The 22,972-nt window shown below is 44.9% G+C and overlaps 1 protein-coding gene across 4 annotated transcripts in view; it reads right to left on the bottom strand.

Annotated features, from left to right (window-relative positions):
- The window catches only part of APLP2 (amyloid beta precursor like protein 2), a 62,743-nt gene that overhangs the window by 22,568 nt on the left and 17,203 nt on the right, over window positions 1-22,972 (bottom strand). For all 4 annotated transcript variants that reach the window (XM_002699235.6, XM_005226865.5, XM_005226866.5 and 1 more), the window contains exons 2-4: window positions 6,367-6,540; window positions 5,399-5,522; window positions 262-374 (exon numbers count right to left, since the gene is read on the bottom strand). In XM_002699235.6, coding sequence (XP_002699281.1) covers window positions 262-374; window positions 5,399-5,522; window positions 6,367-6,540 — 411 coding nt within the window. The remainder of the gene's footprint in view (window positions 1-261; window positions 375-5,398; window positions 5,523-6,366; window positions 6,541-22,972) is intronic.

The following is a 22,972-nucleotide window of genomic DNA, read 5'->3' as shown; positions in this document are numbered from 1 at the left end:
CTGGATGCCCTGCCGAGAGCTTCTCAGCAATCCTTTTAACATCCTTGACTCCAGGCGCTGGACTGTTAATACTGTACTTCCTTACCAAAATAGCTATTCTTCTTCCAAATATTTTTAACTTAGAAGACACAAGTAATTGTAAACTTTGATGAGATAAAGGGGACAAAACTGAGTTAAGAAGACTATTATTCTTCTGGAGAAACGCGCTCCTCTCTCTCCTGACAGGAGTGGCAGCCCCTGATGCTGCCGGCCGGCCGTTACCTCTTTGACCACGGTGTGCCAGCGCTGGTGATTCTCGCACACCTCCATCCGCTCCTTGTGGAAAAACAGGCACTTCTCTGGAACTAGCAGCACATCACTGACAAATTCACCCACTGGAAAAGAGAAGCTTTGTCAGGAGCAAACCTGATCACAATTCAAGGTGAAAACGACCCTGACTGCAGGTCACTGGGACGGTCACGCAGCCACGTGCAGACAGGAGCAGTCTCTGACGCGCGTGAGCTGAGCTGCAGCTCATCTGCAGGAGCCAACTGGACATTTCGGCTCCAGGCCAGCAGACACACAGCCATGACGCCCGGGACTTCCTCCCTCCTCCCCACCCTCCATCCCTTACTCCCGGCAGGGAAAACAGGAAGAGGAGCCCATCAAGACCTCAAACACACACGGCGACTCCCCACCACCTCTGACTTCACACCAACAACAGTCCCAGCCTCTCACTCCTCTCTTTCTGCCCACATTGCGTCAAGTAACAAAATGTCCAGGAAACTGAGACTGCCTGTTCTCCCAAAGTACAGGTGAACTTTACTTTAGCCCTCTGTGTACCTACAGACACCTCACTCTAAGACAAACCACCACTGTGATGACTGATCCAGGTACAGACTGTCAGTGGAGAGTGAATGGAAAATGGGGAGAGATGTCTTTGCAGAGGGAAGGTCTGGCAGACACAACTTTACCCGGGTGAGTGATAAGCTGATGGAAGTCATGTTCTGAGAACACATCACCTAGACGTCTTTCTGCTACAGTCATCTGGCTCTACTGCTAAGTCACTTCAGTCGTGTCCGACTCTGTGCGACCCCATAGATGGGAGCCCACCAGGCTCCCCTGTCCCTGGAATTCTCCAGGCAAGAACACTGGAGTGGGTTGCCATTTCCTTCTCCAATGCATGAAAGTGAAAAGTGAAAGTGAAGTCGCTCAGCCGTGTCTGACTCCTAGTGACCCCATGGACTGCAGCCTACCAGGCTCCTCTGTGCATGGGATTTGCCAGGCAAGAGGACTGGAGTGGGTTGCCATTGCCTGGCTCTAATTATACACAACAATGAGAGGATGAGATAGTTGGACGGCATCACCAACTAGACTGACGTGAGTCTGAGCAAGCTTCGGGAGTTGGTGATGGACAGGGAAGCCTGGTGTGCTGCAGTCCATGGGGTCTCAAAGAGTTGGACACGACTGAACTGAACTGATACACAACAATATGACAGAATCGTATTCAGAGATATTGTGTTAAACAAAGGGCCTAGACTGTCAAAAATATTATTGTCATAAAAGACTCAGGAACTTCCTTAGGGATCCAGAGGTTAGGACTCCACTCTTCCACTTCGGGGGGCACAGGTTAGATACTTGGTTGGGGAACTAAGACCCCACATACTACCAAAAGAATAAATAAAAGATTCAAAAGAAAAAGCTGAGGAACTGTCTAGATTAAATATAATACATCACCCTTTTTGCAAGGGAGCTGCAAAGGACATTATTTGAACACTAAGGACAGCTGTCCCAAGTGTGACTGCTATATCACAGTCATAACACGAGAACACCCTTGCTCTTAAGAAGCTGAAAGCTACTTGGAGGTGAACTATCATAAAGTCCCAACTCACTTTCAAATGGTTTAACAATGAAAAGTAAGTAAAGTGCACAAAATAGACAGAGTAAGACGGATAAGGCAAAACTGGAAGCCCAGGTAACAGGTATAGAGTTCACGACTGCATTTACCATAGGTCTGAAGCTTCTCAAAAATAAAAAGCTGGGGGGAAATTACACATAGCTGCTTAGAAAATAGAGCCCTTATCTTTTAGAAATACATGCTGAAATATTAAAAAAAAAAAAAGGTATCTGTGATTTGTTTCCAAATAATGAGGGGCTGTTGGGAGTGGGCCACAGATGGGGTAAGGGTAGTCCATGAACTGATGCCCGTTTGATTGGGCAGTGGGCACATGGTGGGTAAGGCGATGCTTCTGTGTCTGGGTATGTTTGTAATGTCCATAATAAAAGGCTAGACACTCCGGGTCAGTAGGTCCAAGGTGGGCCTCAGTGATCTGCACTCAACGAACGTCCCAGGCTCTTCTGACGCATCATGGACAGGCCTCACAGGGCCCAAGTGCAGGACACCGAGGTGGTGCTGGGCTCAGGGGAGACGCGATAAGTAGGGAGGGGAAAGGAGGCGGGCAGGCTCAGCTCTGACGTTTTACAACAGCAACAACAACAAAACAACAAAAAGGAAAACCTAATTAGGAAACTGTCTGGCAAGAAAGGTCTTGGGGGAATTCCCTGGTGGTCCAGTGGTTAGGACTTGGTGTGTTCACTGCCAGGGCCCGGGTTCAAGCCCTAGCGGGGAAACTAAGATCCCACAAGTCAAGTGGCAAGGTCAAAAAAAGAAAAGTTGTAGGGCCTGAACTGGTGTGAAGTCTACACGTAGACCAGCTTCCCAGCCTCACCACAGCCTCAGGCCTCAGTCTCTGGGAGGCCAGGGGCAGCCCCTGACCTGCTGTGAGGGGGAACACACTCTCTTGTCTTCACAAGCAGCTGCCCCATATCAAAACAGCCCTCCACAGGGCAGTGAGGTTTCACTCCACTATTAGCACAGGGACTTTGGGGGCCCAATAGCTCAATTTGACATTAATGCAGGAATACAAAGGTGAATTACACACAGTGCTGCCCTCGAGGGCCCCAAAGGCCCCAGGGAAGTAGAAACAAAAGTTTACCATCAACCAGGCTTACAGTTGCAGCTTAGTATAGGCAAAGCCCAGTGGCAAACCAGGATTCAGCTCCACTGGGGAAGCAATCTGAGGCTCAATCTAAGTAGAAATCACTTGAATTCTGACATCCAAGTACCAGCTCTCATTGTTGACAGTAACTGTATTTACTTGGCAATATATTTATTTTTGGTTTTTATTTTGGCCCCGCCTCGAGGCTTCTGAGAACAAGACATCACAGCAACCATCCCCATCCAAAAATCCTTCCAGAAATAAATAAGGACAGAAACAGCCACAGGCTCACAGAGCTCCCTTCTTTAGGTGCAGGAGTCCGTGTGTATATAAATGTCAGAGATGACTAACTCCTTCCCCAAAAATACTAGTACCCTTGCCTCCTCACACTTCACCAACTCTGTCCCACTCAGACCAGCCTGTTTAGATAAAACTTTATGGATAACGAGGCAACTAGTAGTACTGTCAGCTATAAGATTCAGTTTGAGGGGGAACATCGAAGTGTAACTTCTCATTGAATATATAAGTACCAGTGAAAAAGAGCCACACTGGGAAAGATCGAGTTGCAAAGGCTTATGGACAAGGATGCAAAAGGAAGAAATGATTGCTAGGTACTATCTATCTATTGTGTAGATAGCATTCAAGAATGCTCTTTCATTTCCTTAAGTTTGAGAGTTTTACAGAGAATGAATGAAACCTCGTACCCAGAGATGCGTTACAGCCAAACACAAAGAAAAAACATCTTCAAAACCACATCACGCAAAACCTTTCAAAAGCCTCACACCACTGCAGGGTCCTCAGTTTTAAATAAACTGTGTTAAGCGCATGCAGTGTCCTTTCCCCCACCCAACATTTTTAAAACAAAGTCATTACTATGTATTTTAAATACTGTTACTCAGGTGCTGCCTCTGTTAGTTTGCTACCCGTGAGAATGAGAAAAGCAATGAATCCCATGTTAGGAAAGGTTTTGATGAAGGGAGGGAGGGGAACAGGTTAAGTTAATGGTTAACAGAATTAGCCACACACAGAGAACAAAGCAATGGATACTTAGAGGAAAGGGGGAGTGGGAGGAACTGGGAAACTGGGACTGACGTATACACACGATTAGGTATGAAATAGGGAACCAACGAGTGGACTGTACAGCGCAGGGAGCTCTACTCAGTGCTCTACGGAGACCTGGACGGGGAGGAAATTCAAAAAAGATCTGGAAACATGGCTGACTCACTGTGCTGTACAACAGAAACTAACACAATACTGTAAAGCAACTATACTCCAATAAATATTAATTGAAAAATAAACACATCCACAGAACTACAGGGGCTGTCTACTTTTTGTTAAACTTTTTATTTTACATTGGGATATAGCTGACTAACAATGTTGTGACAGTTTCAGGTGAACAGCAAAGGGACTCAGCCATACATGTACATGTATCCATTCTCCCCCGACCTCCTCTCCCATCCAGGCTGCCACAGAACACTGCAGGCTGTCCTCGCTTAATACTCTGTGTTAGTCCATTAAGCTTCTATGACCAAATCTGCCCAAGTCACCCAGGTTTCAGATGTGTGAACATAACTCAGGTGTGTTGACGCTGAGTAGTCAGGATGAACACACTCACCATGTTTGGAACAACCCTCCTTCTGGGTGATAAAATGTTACAGTGGTCCCCAAGTTCGCTCTGACTGTTCATACAAATGCATGGAGTCAGAACACCCTTATCAGCTGAGCCTTCAGATGGGCAGGTGGCACAGGGCGTGGCCGAGGCCATCCTGATGTCTACAGCAGCTACGACTCACTCCTTCAGCTCCCGAACACTAAGCACAGAGTCTGATCTGGCTGGCGATACAGGACTTCAGCAAAATGTGTGGGCGAAGTAAGGGGACCAGAAGACCACCCCTCAGGCTGCTGCAGTACTATGCACGCTAGGGCTGTTAACAGTCATTTCAGACTCTCGACGTGAACGAAGCTGGGCCACTCTGAGGGCAGCGTGCTCACTCAGGGCTGTAGAGAAGGCTCATCCTGTTAAGTCAGAGGGTGCCCACAATGGGAGAGGCAGAGTGAGCAACCAGACAAGTCACCTATCAATGCCAGAAAGCTGCGAGTGTTCAAAGGTCCCCAGTAAATTTCTACAGCCCTTGGCTTCTTAGCAGATGAAGTTATCTCACTGTGAGCCAAGCGAAAATGAAATGTAAGGGACTTCCCTGGCGGCCCAGTGGTTAAAACTTCACCTTCCAATGCAGGGGGACATGGGTTCAATCCCTGGTCGGGGAGATAAGGTCCCATATGCTACGCAACATGGCCAAAAAATAAAAATTAAAAATATTTTTATAGTTTAAAAAAAATTTTTTTTCAAAAAGAAAAGAAAATGTGAGACCAGGGACCCTGACTCCCTGAGCGGTACCCAGAGGCCCCAGGATGCTCACCGAGACATTTGAATGGGATCACGATGTGGCTCTTGCACTGCTTCTTGTCCCTCCGGCACCAGTTGTCCACACTGACTGGCTGGTTTGCCTCCATCACATTTGTGATCTGTAGCTCTGGATACATCTGCAAGGGACAGGGAACACGCACGGTAAACGGACTTTGTCCATAACAGACGGACACTTGCTGGGCAAGTGAGGGCGAGGGTCTGTGTGCTCAGCTTCGCCATCGTCCTCTGTAAAGGTGAAGACACCTCCGCTGCCCGGTTCCAGCTGAACTCCTCCTCAAGTACAGACATTCTGTGACCATTAGCTTTCTTTCGACAGGCAGACTTCGGTACACTTCTAACACATCTTCTCTTTAAAAGGACCTACAGAAGCAGCAAGTTTTCACCCCGAAACGAGTCTATTAGGTATTGAGTCCACTTACAGGACATGCGTAAACAGCCGAGTTCATGAACTAAAACATTCGAAAGGCAAGTCTATGGAAGTGTCTGTTAATGAAACTATAGAATAATATTCCAGCCCTGACCCCAAAGGCTAGTTTTGGCAAGAAGTTAAAACATCTCATATCCTTTTCTACATCAAGTGTTGACCTGAAAGGTCTGTTCAATCAGACCTGAGAGAATCCCTTACGATACTGGTGGCTCCTGGCTACAACCTACAAATGCAAAACACAAGCACACATGTGACACTGGGCCTGCTTCACGTCTTCCTGTGACACGTGGGAAGCCAGGGCTGCATCTCTATGGCCCCGGTCAAGCTTCTGCAGTATTCCTTCTGGAAAGACCCAAGAGCTTGCAGCACGCCTGGGCCAGGCGCACACTCAGAACAAAAGCCTGCTGCCTGGTCATTACAACCTTGGTCTTAGGTCAGAAGAGGAGAATGACAGAGCACCTGTTTCTAAGGTTAATAGGCTCACACATGACCCAGAAAGAAAAGCATCTTTAAGCTTCAGGCAGCACGCTCACCTCCTGACAGTACTGGAGAACTTCTTCTTTTGTGCCGAAGCAGCTCTGGGTGCCCGATGGGTCAGGCTCCCACCTCCCAGTCTGGATGTTCACATGCATGTTTAACTTCCCACAGAACATTGCAATCTGAGGTTCGGCGACAGCGAATCCGGTTCCAGCGCTGGCTGCGAGGGCCTACGGAGAGAAAACAATTACAGGGTCACTCCCAGGAGCCAGCAGTGACAGTACAACTGACCTTTAAAAACTCTTCATTAGTTACTATTTCTTCTTCATAAACAAATCCTTTTCCCAGGAACAAAGCCAGAATAAAAAAAGACCTTTGGACGTCTACGGTCGAGAGAAAGGTGGGTGAGAAACGTAACCCCCTCTCCACCATCTGGATACTTCTGACCTGGGAACAGATCATCCGCCAGCAGTCCCCTCCAACACAAGCAATTCTACTTCCCAGCCCGGAACACACCAAGCCACAGAGTACAGAATGGCAGAAGTTCCAGGGATTTTCTATTCAGTTCACTCACACAACAAAATTTTATTGAGCAGCTACTATCTTTGCACAGCAGCGTGCTAAATGCTTAACACGCAAGGACGAGCCAAAGATTACGTTCCCTGCCTGCAAGGGCTCACAGTCTAGTTCACAGTCGACCCTCACACAGAAAGTGTGATCCCATCCCAGATACCCTGAGGAGGAAGAGAATGCAGAGCTGAAGGAGCCTACAGTACAAAATAGGGATGTGACGTAGGCCTGCGAAGGAGGTTGGCTGGGGAAGTGTCCCAAAGAGTGACACTGGGCATCTGTGTGGGGAGTGTCGACTCAAGAGTCTGCTGAGGCCCTAAGGGAGGTGGGTAGCACGTAGGGTCCAGACTGGACAATCCTTAGACCAAGGAAGGATGGAGTGCTGAGCATTTTAAGTATAGCCTTAATATTTCCAAACGCAGCTCCGATGCTCTCTGTATGCATGGGAATGGCTCAGGAGCTGGAGAAATAACAGTAGCTCGGGTAAGACACCCCTGGGAGACAGGAAAGGCTCGGTGACGATGGTGAGGGGGTGTGATACATGAAACGGGAACACTAAAAGGGACTTCAAGAACAATTTCATCTCGTGTTAGGAAAAAAAAACCCAGCTATTTGTAGCCATTAACAGCTCACAAATTACAGGTGACAAAAAACATTTAGGAATGATGAAGCTCCTGCAGTCTCACGCACTAGAAAAAAACACAGGCATCTCTGCGTCTGCAGATACACCAATATTCACAGCGACAACCACAATAAAGTTTTGTTGTCTCTCCTAATATAAAGATTTTTTCAAAACAGAAATTAAACATCTTTTTAAAAACGTGAAAACTTGAGGGTCGGGTTAGATTATATGGTCCATTATGACCTTTTCAAAAAGAGCAGAGAGCATTAATATTAAATGGTTTTCCTATTAACAGGAGAAAACAGATTTGGCTTTTAAAATACACAGAAAGTCGTGTTTTCCAGCCAAGTCTCCTTGATCTGTGCTGAGGGGCTGATTACAGACCTGAATGGTCCTTCCAATCAGAAGCCTGCGTTAGATTGTGAAATACCACATTTTCCAGGACCAACTTACCACCTGTGCAAGTTTTGCTTTGCAGCTTATTAAAATTAGCCTGCTTCCCACTAGCAGGAGACAAGGAAGCATGAACACTTGCTCGATAGCGGGGGGAAAGCTAATCTGGATCTAAAATGTTGCCAAGATCAATCAGGGCTGAGAAACACTTCAATGAGATCCAATAAAGAGAACAGTCAGCAACTTTATTAAGTAGAATAGATAGTTGCCCTACTGTGAGGAATAATCATTTATTAAAGTAGAAGACAGATAACTATGCCTTCAGAATAATTGATTGTGAAACTACATACTGGAGTTAAGTCTTGTCTACTTCAAAGAAAGAAAAAAATATTTAAGGTACCTGGGGAAAGAATGCACAGGTAGTACCCTAACTCACGGGTCTCCAACCTTAAGTATCTAATGCCTGCTTATCTGAGGTGGAGCTGATGTCATTACAGAAATAAAGTGCACAATAAATGTGCTTGGATCATCTCAAAAGCACCCCCTCTCCCTGGTTTCTGGTGTCAAAAAGGTTGGGGACCACTGCCCTAGTGGCATTTAGCTCAAATAGATCATTAAAAGGTATAAAGAGGCATAAGAGAAATATGCTTACTTCTCACACTAGCTGGAGATACGCACAAAAAATGCCTCTTGTACTGGTCCTTCTTCTTCTGTGAGCCATACTAAGGCTCAGGGCTAGTAACCTGGGTTATGATGCGAAGGAAAACGAGCATGCAGCACACAAGGGGGTATATACAGAGACAGAGGGGAGCAGACCCCAGGATGCACTCTGCACTGAAACCAGTATTCTCAGCAAATTCCTTCCTTCCAACTTGTCAAAAGCTTGGACAGAAATAAACAATCAACGGGTCAGGAAATAGTATTTCCTAGTGGCTTAGACGCTCAGTCATGCCTAACTCTTTGTGACCTCATGGACAGTAGCCCGCCAGGCTCCTCTGTCCATGGAAGTCTCCAGGTAAGAACACTGGAGTGGGTTGCCCTGCCCTCCTCCAGGGGATCTTTCCAACCCAGTGATCAAACTTGCATCTCTTATGTCTCCTGCACCGTAGGTGGATTCTTTACTACCATGCCACCTGGGAAGCCCAGTATTTCCTAAACCTGCTACAAATGAATTACTGTGGTTAAACATGAAAGATGCTGAGCAACAGTTTCTAAATTCTGGACTAGACTTATGGATATATACAACAACATGGCTAAATCTGAAATCAGATTCGTGGTTATCCGTAACAACTGGGAAAAAGGACAAGAATATTTTTGAGCAATAAAATTTTTTTTAAGTTGTAGTCTGGTAATAATTGCATGCATATAAACACTTTTCCCATCTCAAAAAATGGTATATTCTAATATTAAACAAGTGGAATGCCAGGGTGGGATCTCAGGGGTGGTATCTTATCTTTCAGAAGTACAGGGGCAAGGGAGGGAAGCCATTTGCCTCTTATATTCCAAAAATGAATATAGGTAAGAAGCAGTGTCAGTTACGTGAGCTCGCCCAGGCCACAGAGTGGGCGTGGTCAAGATCATGGAGGCAAATGCCCATCACACAGCAGATGATGGTCCATGTGTGGCTGTTGGTTGAAAGACCACAAAGGTTCTGACTGTATGAATGCTCAGTTTACGGGTCAACCACGGAGGTCAGTACACTCGTGGTAAGTGCACTTAATCTTTGTGTAGAGATAGTCAACAGCATCTTCCCCAAAGAAGATCTCAAACACCCAAGGGTAAAGCAGCAGGAAGCAGCAGCTTGCAGCCACAGCTCCTCACATCAGTTACCACCAAGGAAAAGGAGGGCAACTGGAATCGGTCCAGACAGCTCATATGCTGCCGTGATTCACTTCTGAGTTCAGAAAGATTAATCCTTGTGGTCATCAGAGACTCTCAAGAAGGTATCATTTGGAATATAAAAAGCCTCTGCGGACCGCATCCAGGAATCAACTAATCAAACATACCCTAACCTTACCTACAGTACAACAGGATTTTTTTTGTTGTTTGTTTTTCCTGTAATGCTTGTGCTTCTTTCCTTTGAAAATGCTCTTATTTAATGTGCTCTCCATTTTCTGAAGCATACACTGTGCTTTGATCCATTACATCAACATATAAATCAATCTGGTTCTTAAATCTAACATGTTACAAATGGGATTTTGCTGCCAAGTCAGCACTTCTGACATCCTGTGAACCTGGAATCCTCTGCCAGAGAAAATGAATGCCCCGTGCCAGGGCGCTGTGGCTGGCCCTTGATCTGTGCATGCTGCAGCACTTTCAAGGCTTTGAGTACAAACTGCATCAATTGCTTTCCTAGCCCAGCACTTCCACTTTACTTAATAATTCATTCTTAATAAGAAATCCCATTCTATTAATTTGGCTCAGGAAAAGAGTTTAGCTACCTGAGGATGGAAATTCAACTTGGTTAAAAGTGCTCTAGTCACTTGGTTGAAAACCTGAAATGGCTTAAAGCAACAAACAAATAGGAACAAACAGAAATCTCATCCTAATGCTGATCAAGGGTCTTTAGTCATCACCCCAGGAGAAGCATCTCCTGGGCCCACCTCAGCCCCATCTCCCTTCACAAAACTGCTCCCCCATCCAAAGCAAACAGGTAATCCATTACTTCCTCACTAAAGCTACTGCCCCAGGATCTGATTTGGCTCCAGGCTCTGTTGAGAGTGCCTGCCATGGAGGGAGCATCCTTCAGAGAGCAGGGCTTTATCCCGTTCCTGAGGGAGTCTGTTTCCTGGCACAGGAAGTGCTCCCGTGGTCCGGTCCAGGGCCACACAGCTTCAGCTCCCATCATAGCACTGAACAAGCAGCGCCTACTTACCACTGCACAGGCGTGACACAGACAGACTCTTACTCAAAGACACTTTTTAAAAAATGAAGTCAGTAAATGACAATCTACTCATGGATGTGAAGATCCTGTATTCATTTCTGTCTGCTCAAGTTCTGAATGGCACTTCACGATTCCTAAATTAAAATGACTTAAGTCTGTGTCCACATACCTGCGGCTAAGATTTACTTAATCGAGCAAAGTTTAACAAAATCCATAGTTTCAAGGTTATTGCCCCAATATATTAACTACAAAAGGGAAGACAAATGACTTCACAAATGGTCTCCAGCAATAATTCACATTAAGAGGACAGATGAGCAAAGACGCACCAATGGCTGTCCTGAACTGGAGGCTACAGACAAAAAAAAAACAGATGCAACGTGGGAGCCCAGACAGCATCCTACAACAGGAAAAGGACACTGGAGGAAACCTGGAGCCGAATGTGAACACAGCCTGTGAGTCAGTTAACAGCACTGTACCAGGGTCCACCTCCCAGCTTTGATAACTGCACAAGGGTTATGTCAGATGTTAATATGAAGAGAAAAACAGTGTTAACGTATGGGGGAACTCCCTCTAGTATTTCCGCAACTTTTAAAATACTCTAAAGGTATTTCAAAATAAAACAGCTTTTTTTTTTTTTTTAATTCTGTTCCTCACTTGCCTGAATCTGACTGTGACTGCAAGGTTTCAATCTGTCAAAAGGAAATGAAACATTTTGGCAGGACAACTAGCAAGTAAATCAAGCAGGCCCAATACCTGAAAAACTGTTTATTCTGAACACACCATAATGTAGTAAAACCCCATGTGTATATAGATTATATCTGATTTCTCTCCAGTGGGGGGACGACTACAATCCTGCCCACAACCTAACGTGTACGAGACCCCACTTCTATTACTGTCCAAAGGGTGACTGTTGTCTGATGCCCCAATTACGTCTTCCCCAGCAAGAGTGAAGCTTTCAATTGAAAAAAGCTCCAGGGACTTCCCTGGGGGTCCAGTGGTTGAGAATCTGCCTTGCACTGCAGGGGACCCAGGTTCAGTCCCTGGTCTGGGAACTGGGATCCTACATGAAATGGGACAACTGTGCCCATCGTGCTCCACAACTATCGAGCCTGCACTCTGGAGCCTGCATGCTGCAGCTGGAGAGTAGCCTCTGCTCCCTGCAACTAGAGGAAGTCTGAGCGCAGCAACCCACAGCCTGTGTGCCGTGACAAAAAGCCAGTGGGGCCAAAAATAAATAAATAAAAATAAAAAAGCTCCAGGCTTCAAACATTTTAACCTACTATTTAATAAAATAGCAGAATTCTTGTTGAGCATTTTCCAGCTTTCGAAACAAACAGAGAAGCCTGCGCTTAAAAGGGAGTTTACATGACACCAGCTAAAAATCCTCGGTCTCCCTTTTCTTAACATTTGGACTTAATTCTAATTAGAAACTGGTGAATTAGGCTAGGCGGAAGAACTCTAAATGTAAAAGGCCATTTTTCTTCCACTGACATATGCCAGCTGTCAGGTATCATTTTCGTAGGCAGTAATTTATACAAATGATCCTGCTTTTATTAGAGCTCTAAATATTCAAGTATAGATGAGGTATCAATTCCAAGACTGAAAGCAGTTTAGAATGTCTCCAAGGCTTTTGATAGGAATGTGGTGGTCTGTCCATCTGGGCTACACTGGGAAGGATGCAAGCATTAAGGTTTAAGAGCGGTCTGTCTTTAAGTGTTTCAGAGATGAGAGCTAATAGTCTTTTATAAAATTACTGAAATATAGAAAACACTTTCATATATTAAAAAAAAAAAGCAGAACAGTGTTTATGGATTTAGAATTCTCAAATGAACAAATTATCTACAGGTTCCTGTGTTTCTTTCCAATTGCCCATAATAAAATAGGAACTCTACAAAACTGACGTCCTTGGGTACAGAGGTCCTAGAGACGATGGCTTTTCCAACCATCATCTCCTGACCCCAGAGCAAGTGCATGACATGATGGCTAAGAGCATTGCTGTACGGGGCGGACGAAGTGTGACTGAGTTCTGGCCCCACCACTGACGAGCTGTCCCACATTTGGGAGGTTACCTAAGTAACCTCCTGGACCCCAGTCTCCTGTCTATAAAATGAGGACAATAATAACTAGACACCATAGTGATGTTTTGAGGTTTAATGAGTTTCACACACATAAAGTGCTTGAAATAGTGCTTGTTACATAGGAGTTCTTCAAGTGTTGGCTAATATTATCAGGCTTTAAACTTTATCTGTAAAATAGGGCTACTGACACATTACTCCTCTCAGGCCTCTTGTGGGATTAAATTAAGAGAATGCAAGGAAGCACTAAGCAAAACTCCTGACTCAAACGTCAGCATTGTTATCATCGGCTGGCTCTTGAAGGCATCATTCTCTCAGGCTACAAGAACAGGGGCTTAAGTCACGGGTGTACCACATGACCAGTCACGTCCCCACAAATCCATGAAATGGGGTGAAGATGGCACCTTCCTTTTCTACCTTTGAAATCTGGACACACCAGAGTGGGCTGCATCCACTCTCCATGTTTTGTTTTGAGGGAATTCAGTCATCAAAGGTTCACATGATGATTTAGTACTAGGATACCATAGAAAAAGAGAAGCACCGGGGTTGTTGGCTTCCCGGTTCTGGTTTGGCTTCCTGCTCAAAGTGAGGTCAAGATGAATCTGTGTTTCCTATCAAAAGGACACTATGTTATTTCCCTAAATCTTGAGGGCTGTTCTCTTGAGTTAACTGGCTAAGTAGCCTTGTGGAGGTTATTCTCTTCCGACCCCAGTTATCCCTTTCGGGCGACGTAAATACAACGTTACCCAAATGTTAGCTGTTTCAATAAATGACACCCGTGGTATCAGCTCTGGCTCCCATTACAGCAGACTAAAGTCCACGCTCCTGTAACTCTTGACACATGAGACACGCAGCTTGCAAAAGACAGCTTCCTCACTACATAAAAATCTGCCCGATTCCCAAGCAAAGCAGTGACCCGTCATGTTTTGAAGGCTGTGACCTGCAGAGCTCAGAAAGCTGGGACGGTGGAGTGTGAACAGTAACATCAGACGATCTCCATGGTGTGAACTTGGTCTTCCCCTTGGCAATCACTGGCCAGTATTACCCAGGCAGCAACCAAGGGCCTGGGAGACAAACAGCCCAGGCAGGCTTGGCAGGGGTGGGGGAATAGGCATGTTTCCTAAACCTTAAAAGACTGAAATGATTTCAAGTTACTAACACCAAGAAGTACAAAGATTAAATATTATTCATTAAATGTGTTCACTCCAAATCATTCTTATGGACTCACAGATGACAGAAACACTACAAACAATGGAGCACTTTCTGTGGCATAGGCGAGCACAATCCTGGCAATATTCTCAGAAATTATAAGCATACTTCTAACTGATCTGATGCTTTCTAGTATTTTGTGTATTTTAAATGCATTAGGTCAGTCATTAAAAATTAGGTAATTTGGAGGCATATTTCGAGTATTTTATATACTTGAAACATAATAAATCATACTTTTAATAAATTCTATTCTTCAGATAGATTTAATTCACTAAAATAAATACTTAGTGATTTTACCAAGCTTAAAATGGGTAACTATCCAACATGTCAGCTCTGGCTGCAATGCTCTGACTTCAAGATGTTCTAACCACAAACGTGATCGGTCAATGTCAGATACTGGAATTGATTTCACTGGATCTTTTTTCCTTTAAGTAACTGGGAAAAGATAACAAACAAATCCATGCAGCAGCAAACATCCCCACATAAATACTCAGGACAGTTTTTCCTGGTGTTTGAAGGCAGGGGGTTCACAAACACTTGTCGGGGGCTGCTGTAGTCTGTAACACGGTCCTCATGCAAGTAAGAGACGCCTGGCGAGCAGGTGCACACGTGAATGTGGATGGCGCTAGCTGCTCACTGCCCTACTTGAGAAGTGACTGTCCTGAGTTCTAAGGCACTTTTCTTTCTACCTTCTGTCTTAAATCATTTTTCATAGGATGACAGCAGTAGGAAATGGGTAGTCTATTTTTAAAAATATATTCCTTCTTTAATATTAAGAACTGATAACCTTAACCAAAATTTTTTTCTTAGCTTTACTATCCCATGAAAAACAAAGCATTAGCTCTTTATTTCTAAGGTTCTGTGATGCTGAATGGAAAGGGCAGAAATTCTTTACAGATAAAAAATAAGACAATTTGCCAGGATGACTTGCACAAGGCAGGGAGAGGAAACGCACACTTGAAAATACAAAAAATGCCAATTTCCACGTGCGATTCTGTGAAACATGTCAGTGTTTACAGTCAAGCAACAACCACACACTAATCTTCATATAACAAATCACTCTAACTTCTAAAGTCCATTAAAACAGCTGAGAAAATAACACAAATATGAGAGAGATCCATCCTCTCCAAGTTCAAAGCAAGTCAGAAAGCCATCTCCTCCATGATTTATGTAGCATTATCAGCTCACACCAGGTCTGCCTGCAGACAGTAATTCTTCCTGTCTGGGACCCATGCCCATGAGCACTACTGTAATTATCAGCAATTTAAAAAAATAAAGTAATAAAGCGAGTATGAGCGGCTAGTCAGTATGTTTACTGCTTGCTGTCTCTGCCATTAATTAGCCTTCCTGGGTGCCAGCCACCTAACCACTAAATAAATGCAGGAAGGAGGGCAGGAAAAGCCACACATGAGTAAAAAGAATAAATAAAAAGGGTATCAACATCTGTGTGAATGCTCCCCACCAGGAAAAGCACAAAAGCACTCGTGTTCCAGTGGTCAGGTGGGCCCGGGGCCAGTGTCCATGCCGCCCTCTGCAATCCACTCCAGCCACAGCATCTGAACCAGCTCCAGGCAGAACACAGCACACACTCTCACGTTCCCAGAGTCCATCTCTGGATGACCCCGGCTACCTGCCCCCTCCTCCCTCCATCACCCCACCAGGCACTGGGTATCATCCTTCTGGGCACAGGCCAGGGTCTCTCCTGCCTCAAGGCACCTAGAACTCGCAGCTCACCTCTCAGGACCCGGTTCAAATGTGCCTCCTTCTAGGGGCCCTTCCCAAGGACAGGCCCCAACCTGTTGGTTGTTTTATTTTCCCATCAAGCAATCCAAAACCACCCTCCAATAGGATGCAGGTTCCTGGGGGCAAGAAGGGGGGCTCTCCGGGTGCTCTAACTGCATCTGCAAACTGCACCTAGAACCTAGTAGGTAATCACTGACACCCAAGGAGGTGACGGTCTGATTCTAAAACCTGTGCTCTTGGTTTTTTTGCGAAGACATTTAGTTAAACTAATAAGAATTAGCAGATACCGCCCAGTGGCGATTTCTATGACGAACACTGTGCTGGTCTTCACATCAGTACATACATAGTGAACAAGTTAAATGAAAAAAAAGAAACCCAGGCAGTGTAACAAGGCTTCATTTTTAAAATGTTATTGTCACGTGAGTCCAGCTGCCTAGCCCAAAAAGCCACCACCAGCCGGCTCCTAGTGGAGTCCTCCACCCCAAGGCGGGTCCTCCTGGGGGGCACCCCTCACAGCCCTTTCTCCCACTATTTGCCGCCTTGATTCTAAATGACAAGTGTCCCTCTGCACCTTTTCAGTAGAGACATTCTCCATCAACTTTCTATTAAAAAGTACTGAATTCAAACGACCAGACTCTCTGCTCACCAACCCCACCCCCCCACTCCCCACCCGGCTTCCCTGTGCCCAGTTGGTTAAATCAATCCCCTGTTTACATGATTATAACATAAGAAGGTACTATGGTTACAGCTCCCTTAGGCATCTACCCTCCTCAGGCTCAGCAAGGTCATCTCTTCTTTACTTCCCTGTACCAATGGCTGGCGGGCTTCCCCGGTGACTCAGCAATAAAGAACCCGCCTGCCAATACAGGAGGCACGGGTTCAATGCCTGGGTCAGGAAGATCCCCTGGAGGAGGGCATGGCTACCCTCTCCAGTCTTCTTGCCTGGAGAATCCCATGGAGAGAGAAGCCTGACGGGCCACAGGCCACAGGGTCGCAAAGAGTCAAACACGACAGTGTGTACACAGTGATGGCTGGCACGCCGTCTGTCAGGAAGATATGCAGAGAAGATCGGAGGAAGACCGCACAGCGTCCTGCCGCTTCTCCCGTGCGGATGACTCTCCAGGAGAGACCCAGCACAGCCACCACTCCTGGGGCTCCGACCACAACCGTCCTGAAGACTCCTCCCTTCTCTCCTGTTCCCCACTCAGGCCTCTCTCCTTCCTGACTGACCCCGTGTCAGTGGCTCACAGCTTCCCACGGGCTCCTGGGAAAAGGTGTGAGGTTGCTGAGTTTCAAACGTGATGGGTCTCAAAATAAGCTTTTATTTTACGCACATTGTTGGCCATTTGGACAAGCTCTAAATTGTAACGACACAACTTCCCTCAGAATTTAATGGGTGGAACTACTGTCCTCTGGCTCCCAGCACTGCTGCTCGTACATCTAGCCAGTTTGATCCCTAGTTTGCTGTGCAGGTTTGGTTTTTCCTACATGGAAGTAAAATTTTACCAATCTCTGGTATCCTGAAATTTGACTATAAGGAGCCTTGGTCTGGTTTTTGTCAACTCACTTGCCTGACCTTTCATTGGGGTCACATCAGTGTGAATGAAACACTCAATCCTGGGTTTCTTCTCTCTTTCTGAAGTTTTTATCAGGTACATCTTACCTTTATCTTTTCTAGCTTTTGTTCCTTCTTTCATAAAGATTTCTAACCAGATTTTTAAATGTCTAATATCACATTTCTGGAGAAGGCAATGGCAACCCACCCCGGTGTTCTTGCCTGGAGAATCCCAGGGACGGGGGAGCCTGGTGGGCTGCTGTCTATGGGGTCGCACAGAGTCGGACACGACTGAAGCGACTCAGCAGCAGCAGCAGCAGCAATATCACATTTCTAATAACCAACAACTCTTCCTTTTTCTCTGAAAGTCTTTTTTTGTTGCAAAACTATTTCACAGAGCCAATACCCTCTCCTTTCTGAGATAAGCAGAAAGAGTCTACTAAAGTTATCTGTCCACTCCCTGCATGGTCTTCAAGTTGCTTTCTCCCCATCATTTTGGCTCTGGTTCATGGTGTCCCTGAAGCAGCTGTGACCCTAAGTCATCTAACTCAGTATTAAAGAAGGGGACACTGCAAAGCTGGCTGGATGTCTTCAGCCCATGGAAAGAACTCATCCAGAGAGGAGTTCTACAGCTCCCCAACTTGGGCCCCGAGCCTGGCTGTCTCGGGTCTGGTGGGCCTGACTTTCCCCTCTCAGTGCCTTGTGCTCTGCTGGGCCTGAGGTCCCAGAGTAACCTGTGGTCTTCTCCTGGGGTGCAGAGTAGGGGTGGTATTCAGGGACTAATTACTCATAATGGCAACCCACTCCAGTATTCTTGCCTGGAGAATCCCACGGACAGAGGAGCCTATTGGGCTACAGTCCATGGGGTTGCAAAGAGGCGGACACAACTGAGTAAGTGAGCACACACACACACACACACACACACACACACACACAGAGAGAGATATACTGAATTAAACAAAATGTATTGTCAAAGCTCATTTCACCTATTTTTGCCTTTAAAAAAATGTCAACTGGAAAAAGTTACATTTCATACGAGCCTCGCCTTTCCTTCTAGTGACAGGGCTGTGCTAAGTGCACGGCTAACACTGCTAGGGACGACTGCTTTTCATTCACCTATAGACTCTGTTTTACTGCATTTTCCTTTCTTTCATTATGAAGGAAGTTCCTGGCCATTACAAGACTGAGGTGCTTGGACAGCTAAGTAGGTGAAAGCCACAAAGCTTCTCTGAAGAGGCCAGGCTAGACAAGTGGTTACAAGTAAAATAACGAACAGGAATTAAGACAGGAAAAAGGACCTTGAGACATTTCTTCCTAAAAGGGGGATTTGGTGTAAGTTATGTAAGTGGGTGAAGCAGGGCCAGGAGCCAATGCTCTTAATTTATCCAACTGCTGGAGGGTGGGGGAAGGGAGGATGATTCGCCTCCATCTCCCAGCTCTTTAGATCTACAAATAGGAAAAGAAGCCTGATTGAGACATTAACAAAACTAGACTAGACAAAACAGAAACAAACAAAAATCCCACTCTCCTAGGCTTCTGACAACCACAGAATCAAATGCACGGTGCTGACATCACTCAGGAGTTGATTCAATTATTTCTGTTTTGAGTCAACACACATTTCCAACAACCTTAGAAGAGCAGACTCCAGAGGAAACAAAATGAAAGAATCACAAGTTCTCACCCACAAGGAGGCTTGGGTGGTAAGGAAGACGTCATGTAAATAGAATAATCCCAATAGAAAAGAGTTGCAAACTCCGTCACATAGGAGATCCCCAGCTTACTGTCCAACTGGTTCCTGCTGCTGCTGCTGCTAAGTCACTTCAGTCGTGTCCGACTCTGTGCGACCCCATAGATGGCAGCCCACCAGGCTTCCCCATCCCTGGGATTCTCCAGGCAAGAACACCGGGGTGGGTTGCCGTTTCCTTCTCCAATGCGTGAAAGTGAAAAGTGAAAGTGAAGTCACTCAGTCGTGTCCGACTCGTAGCAACCCTATGGACTGCAGCCTACCAGGCTCCTCTGTCCATGGGATTTTCCAGGCAAGAGTACTGGAGTGGGGTGCCATCGCCTTCTCCGAAAGGTACATGACAGGACCCCTATTTAATGTAGGTATAATATTATAAACTGGGAGTCTATTCCTGACCAAATATGAAAATAAAGAGAAACAAGGACAGACACGAGTGTTGTTATAAACCTAAGTATTTTGATCGTAAAAGTTCTTTTGGAGTTCTTTATCTTTTATGGGATGGTGTGGCTGAGGCTCCTTAAAATATTTAAACCTAGTGAAGAACAGAGAAGATGGCATCTCTTTCACTTGAAAACGTCCCTGGGGCAGGGATGAGCATCCTCTGTTGCTCTGACAACCGTACTACCTCCTTCCAGTGTACATGCCTGGATGGTGCTCACTGCTGGTTCACTGCACATGAATGCCTCAATCACGTCCAGCAGGGATGCGGGCATCTTCCCCAAGATGCGTTCAGTGATCTTTTACTCCCAATCTCAACTAACTTTTCTAGAAACCTCCGTGATGTCTCCATGCCAGTGTTTATAACCTTCCCCTGAGCATTAACTTTCTTAAAAATTCATCCAATCTTTTTTTTTTTCCTGGAGCAATTAAACCATCCTTTCCTTGTGCTAAAAGCTCCATCCGCTGACGATTTACAGACACTGCCCAATCAAGCTTAATCAATTACTCTGAATAATAACACGCCTTTTTAATTTAAATTCAGACACTCCACAAAAGTAATACAATAAAAGACAGATGAGAGCATGGCAACTATCAGCAAACTCCAACTACATTTTGAATGAAAAAACCACCACCACCTTGCTAAATCATCTTATTCATTCCCAAACAATTAAAAAGTACCAAATAGTCAGGAAGCAACAGTTGGAACTAGACATGGAACAACAGACTGATTCCAAATAGGAAAAGGAGTACGTCAAGGCTGTATATTGTCACCCTGCTTATTTAACTTATATGCAGAGTACATCATGAGAAACACTGGGCTGGAGGAAGCACAAGCTGGAATCAACATTGCCGGGGAAAAATATCAATAACCTCAGATATGCATATGACACCACCCTTATGGCAGAAAGTGAAGAAGAACTAAAAAGCCTCTTGATGAAAGTGAAAGAGGAGAGTGAAAAAGTTGGCTTAAAGCTCAACATTCAGAAAATGAAGATCATGGCATCCGGTCCCATCACTTCATGGCAAATAGATGGGGAAACAGTGGAAACAGTGGCTGACTTTATTTTTTGGGGCCCCAAAATCACTGCAGATGGTGACCACAGCCATGAAATTAAAAGACACTTGGTCCTTGGAAGGAAAGTTACGACCAACCTAGACAGCATATTAAAAAGCAGAGATGTTACTTTGTCAACAAATGTCTGTCTAGTCAAGGCTATGGTTTTTCCAGTAGTCACGTATGGATGTGAGAGTTGGACTATAAAGAAAGCTGAGTGCCGAAGAATTGATGTTTTTGAATTTTGGTGTTCGAGAATACTCTTGAGAGTCCCTTGGACTGCAAGGAGATCCAACCAGTCCATTCTAAAGGAGATCAGTCCTGGTGTTCATTGGAAGGATTGATGTTGAAGCTGAAGCTCCAATACTTTGGCCACCTGATGCGAAGGGCTGACTCATTTGAAAAGACCCTGATGCTGGGAAAGATTGAGGGCAGGAAGAGAAGGGGATGACAGAGGATGAGATGGTTGGATGGTATCACCAACTCAATGCACATGGGTTTGGGTAGACTCTGGGATTTGGTGATGGACAGGTAGGCCTGGCGTGCTGTGGTTCATGGGGTCACAAAGTGTCAGACACGAACAACTGAGTGACTGAACTGAACTGAAATAATCTTTATTTTTTTATTTTAATATATCTTTAAAAGCCACAACCATATCTGTATGTATCTATATGCCTATATACACATATGTGTATTTACACACATACAAGTTCAATAATTCTTAAAAATTCACCCAATGAGAATTGATATAGCTTCGGTGCATCAACAACCAAACCACTTTATAAAAAACTAACTCTACTAAAAGTAAAGAGTTTACATGTCCTTAGTTAGACCAGCCTCCAAATGACAGCAACTCAAGCAATGAAGGAAGAAAATTATTTCTTCCAACAAACATACTGTCCTTAACAAAAGGTCTCTGAAGTATTCAAGTACTGGGCGGGGGGGGGGGAGGAGTATTTAAGAACAGAAGTAATTTTCAACAGATATGAAAATATGTACAGAACACACACTGTCTAAAAAAGTTCCTTATTTTTTTCTTCTAAATAGTCTTACAGTCATCAGAACTAGTTCACCTTGAAACCTTCAAAAACTGGCAGGCCAGCAGCTATTTGGTAACTTAGTGCGTGAGTGACCCAACAAGTGCCCAACTCTTTGCAACCCCAAGAACCGTAGCCTGAGAACCGTAGCCTGCCACGCTCCTCTGTCCATGGGATGCTCTAGGCAAGAATACTGGAGTAGGTTGCCATGCCCTCCTCCAGGGGATCTTCCTGAGCCAGGGACTGAACCAGTGTCTTTTATGTTTCCTGCATTGGCTGGTGGTTCTTTACTAGTACCATCTGGGAAGCCTCTTGGCAACTTAGTACCCAGGTCCAATTTGGGCGATCCATGCTGGCTACTAGAGCAGTAGCCTTTCTCGGGAACAGCTACTAAGTAGTTCAGTGGAAGAACTTTCACAATGCATTTCTAACGCCTTATGCTAGGATGAGAACAAGTGTTCCTGTCAGGTTAAAGTGAATTCTTTGGCCTTAGGAAAAAAAACTGGTTTCAAATATTTCCAAACATACATAAGACTAATAGTAACCCACATAACATCACAAAGCCACACCTTAGTCTCAGTAATATTTAACATGATAATATTTTATTTGGCCAACAACGAACTTTACCTACGCTGCTACAAAATGATGTAATCAAAGTCCTGTATTTCTTCCAAACATTTTGTCCCATAAAACTCTAAAATGTTCCAAACAGTGATGTGATATCCAAAAGAAATTTATCTTCACAAATTACCAAGGAAAAAGGACGCTAGAAGTGGTATAGCTATAACATTATCTTAATATTTACTGCAACAAACATTGCTACCACGAATCAACTTAAGAGTCTCAGAGTCTAGAGCTTTTCAGAGACAAACACAGAAGCTGCTCGCCTGATATCAGATCTCTGTGGGGATGTTTCAGTGAGGATCCATTTGTCCAGCAGGAACTGGCACTGGGCTTACAATCTGCCTGAACCCCCACCAGCCAGTGACAAGTTTGCTTCTTCACCAACACACACACACACACACACACACACACAACCACATGTAATGGCTCAGCCTGGTTGGGAGTTTATCAGTTTTGAGTCCGTGCTTTGCATTTAATCCTTTAAAATCAATACTTTAAATGTTTCAATCCAATTTTAATCTGTCCTGACTACTATTTCCACTGTTTAAAAACAACACTAACAGCACTCAGTCTCAACGACTTGCATCAATTCACAAGATTAATCTTTCAAAATACTAGCCCAGTAGGATATTTTATTAATGTAGTCCCAAGAATCTAATCAAGCCTCAAATAATCATTTTTCTTAAAGAGCTGCTATGAGAGAGAGAGAGA

The sequence above is a fragment of the Bos taurus genome, chromosome 29, assembly GCF_002263795.3.
Source record: "Bos taurus isolate L1 Dominette 01449 registration number 42190680 breed Hereford chromosome 29, ARS-UCD2.0, whole genome shotgun sequence".
Classification (NCBI taxonomy): Eukaryota; Metazoa; Chordata; class Mammalia; order Artiodactyla; family Bovidae; genus Bos; species Bos taurus.
The sequence above is the reverse complement of the archived record's forward strand: the minus strand, read 5'-3'. Positions and strand labels throughout refer to the sequence as shown.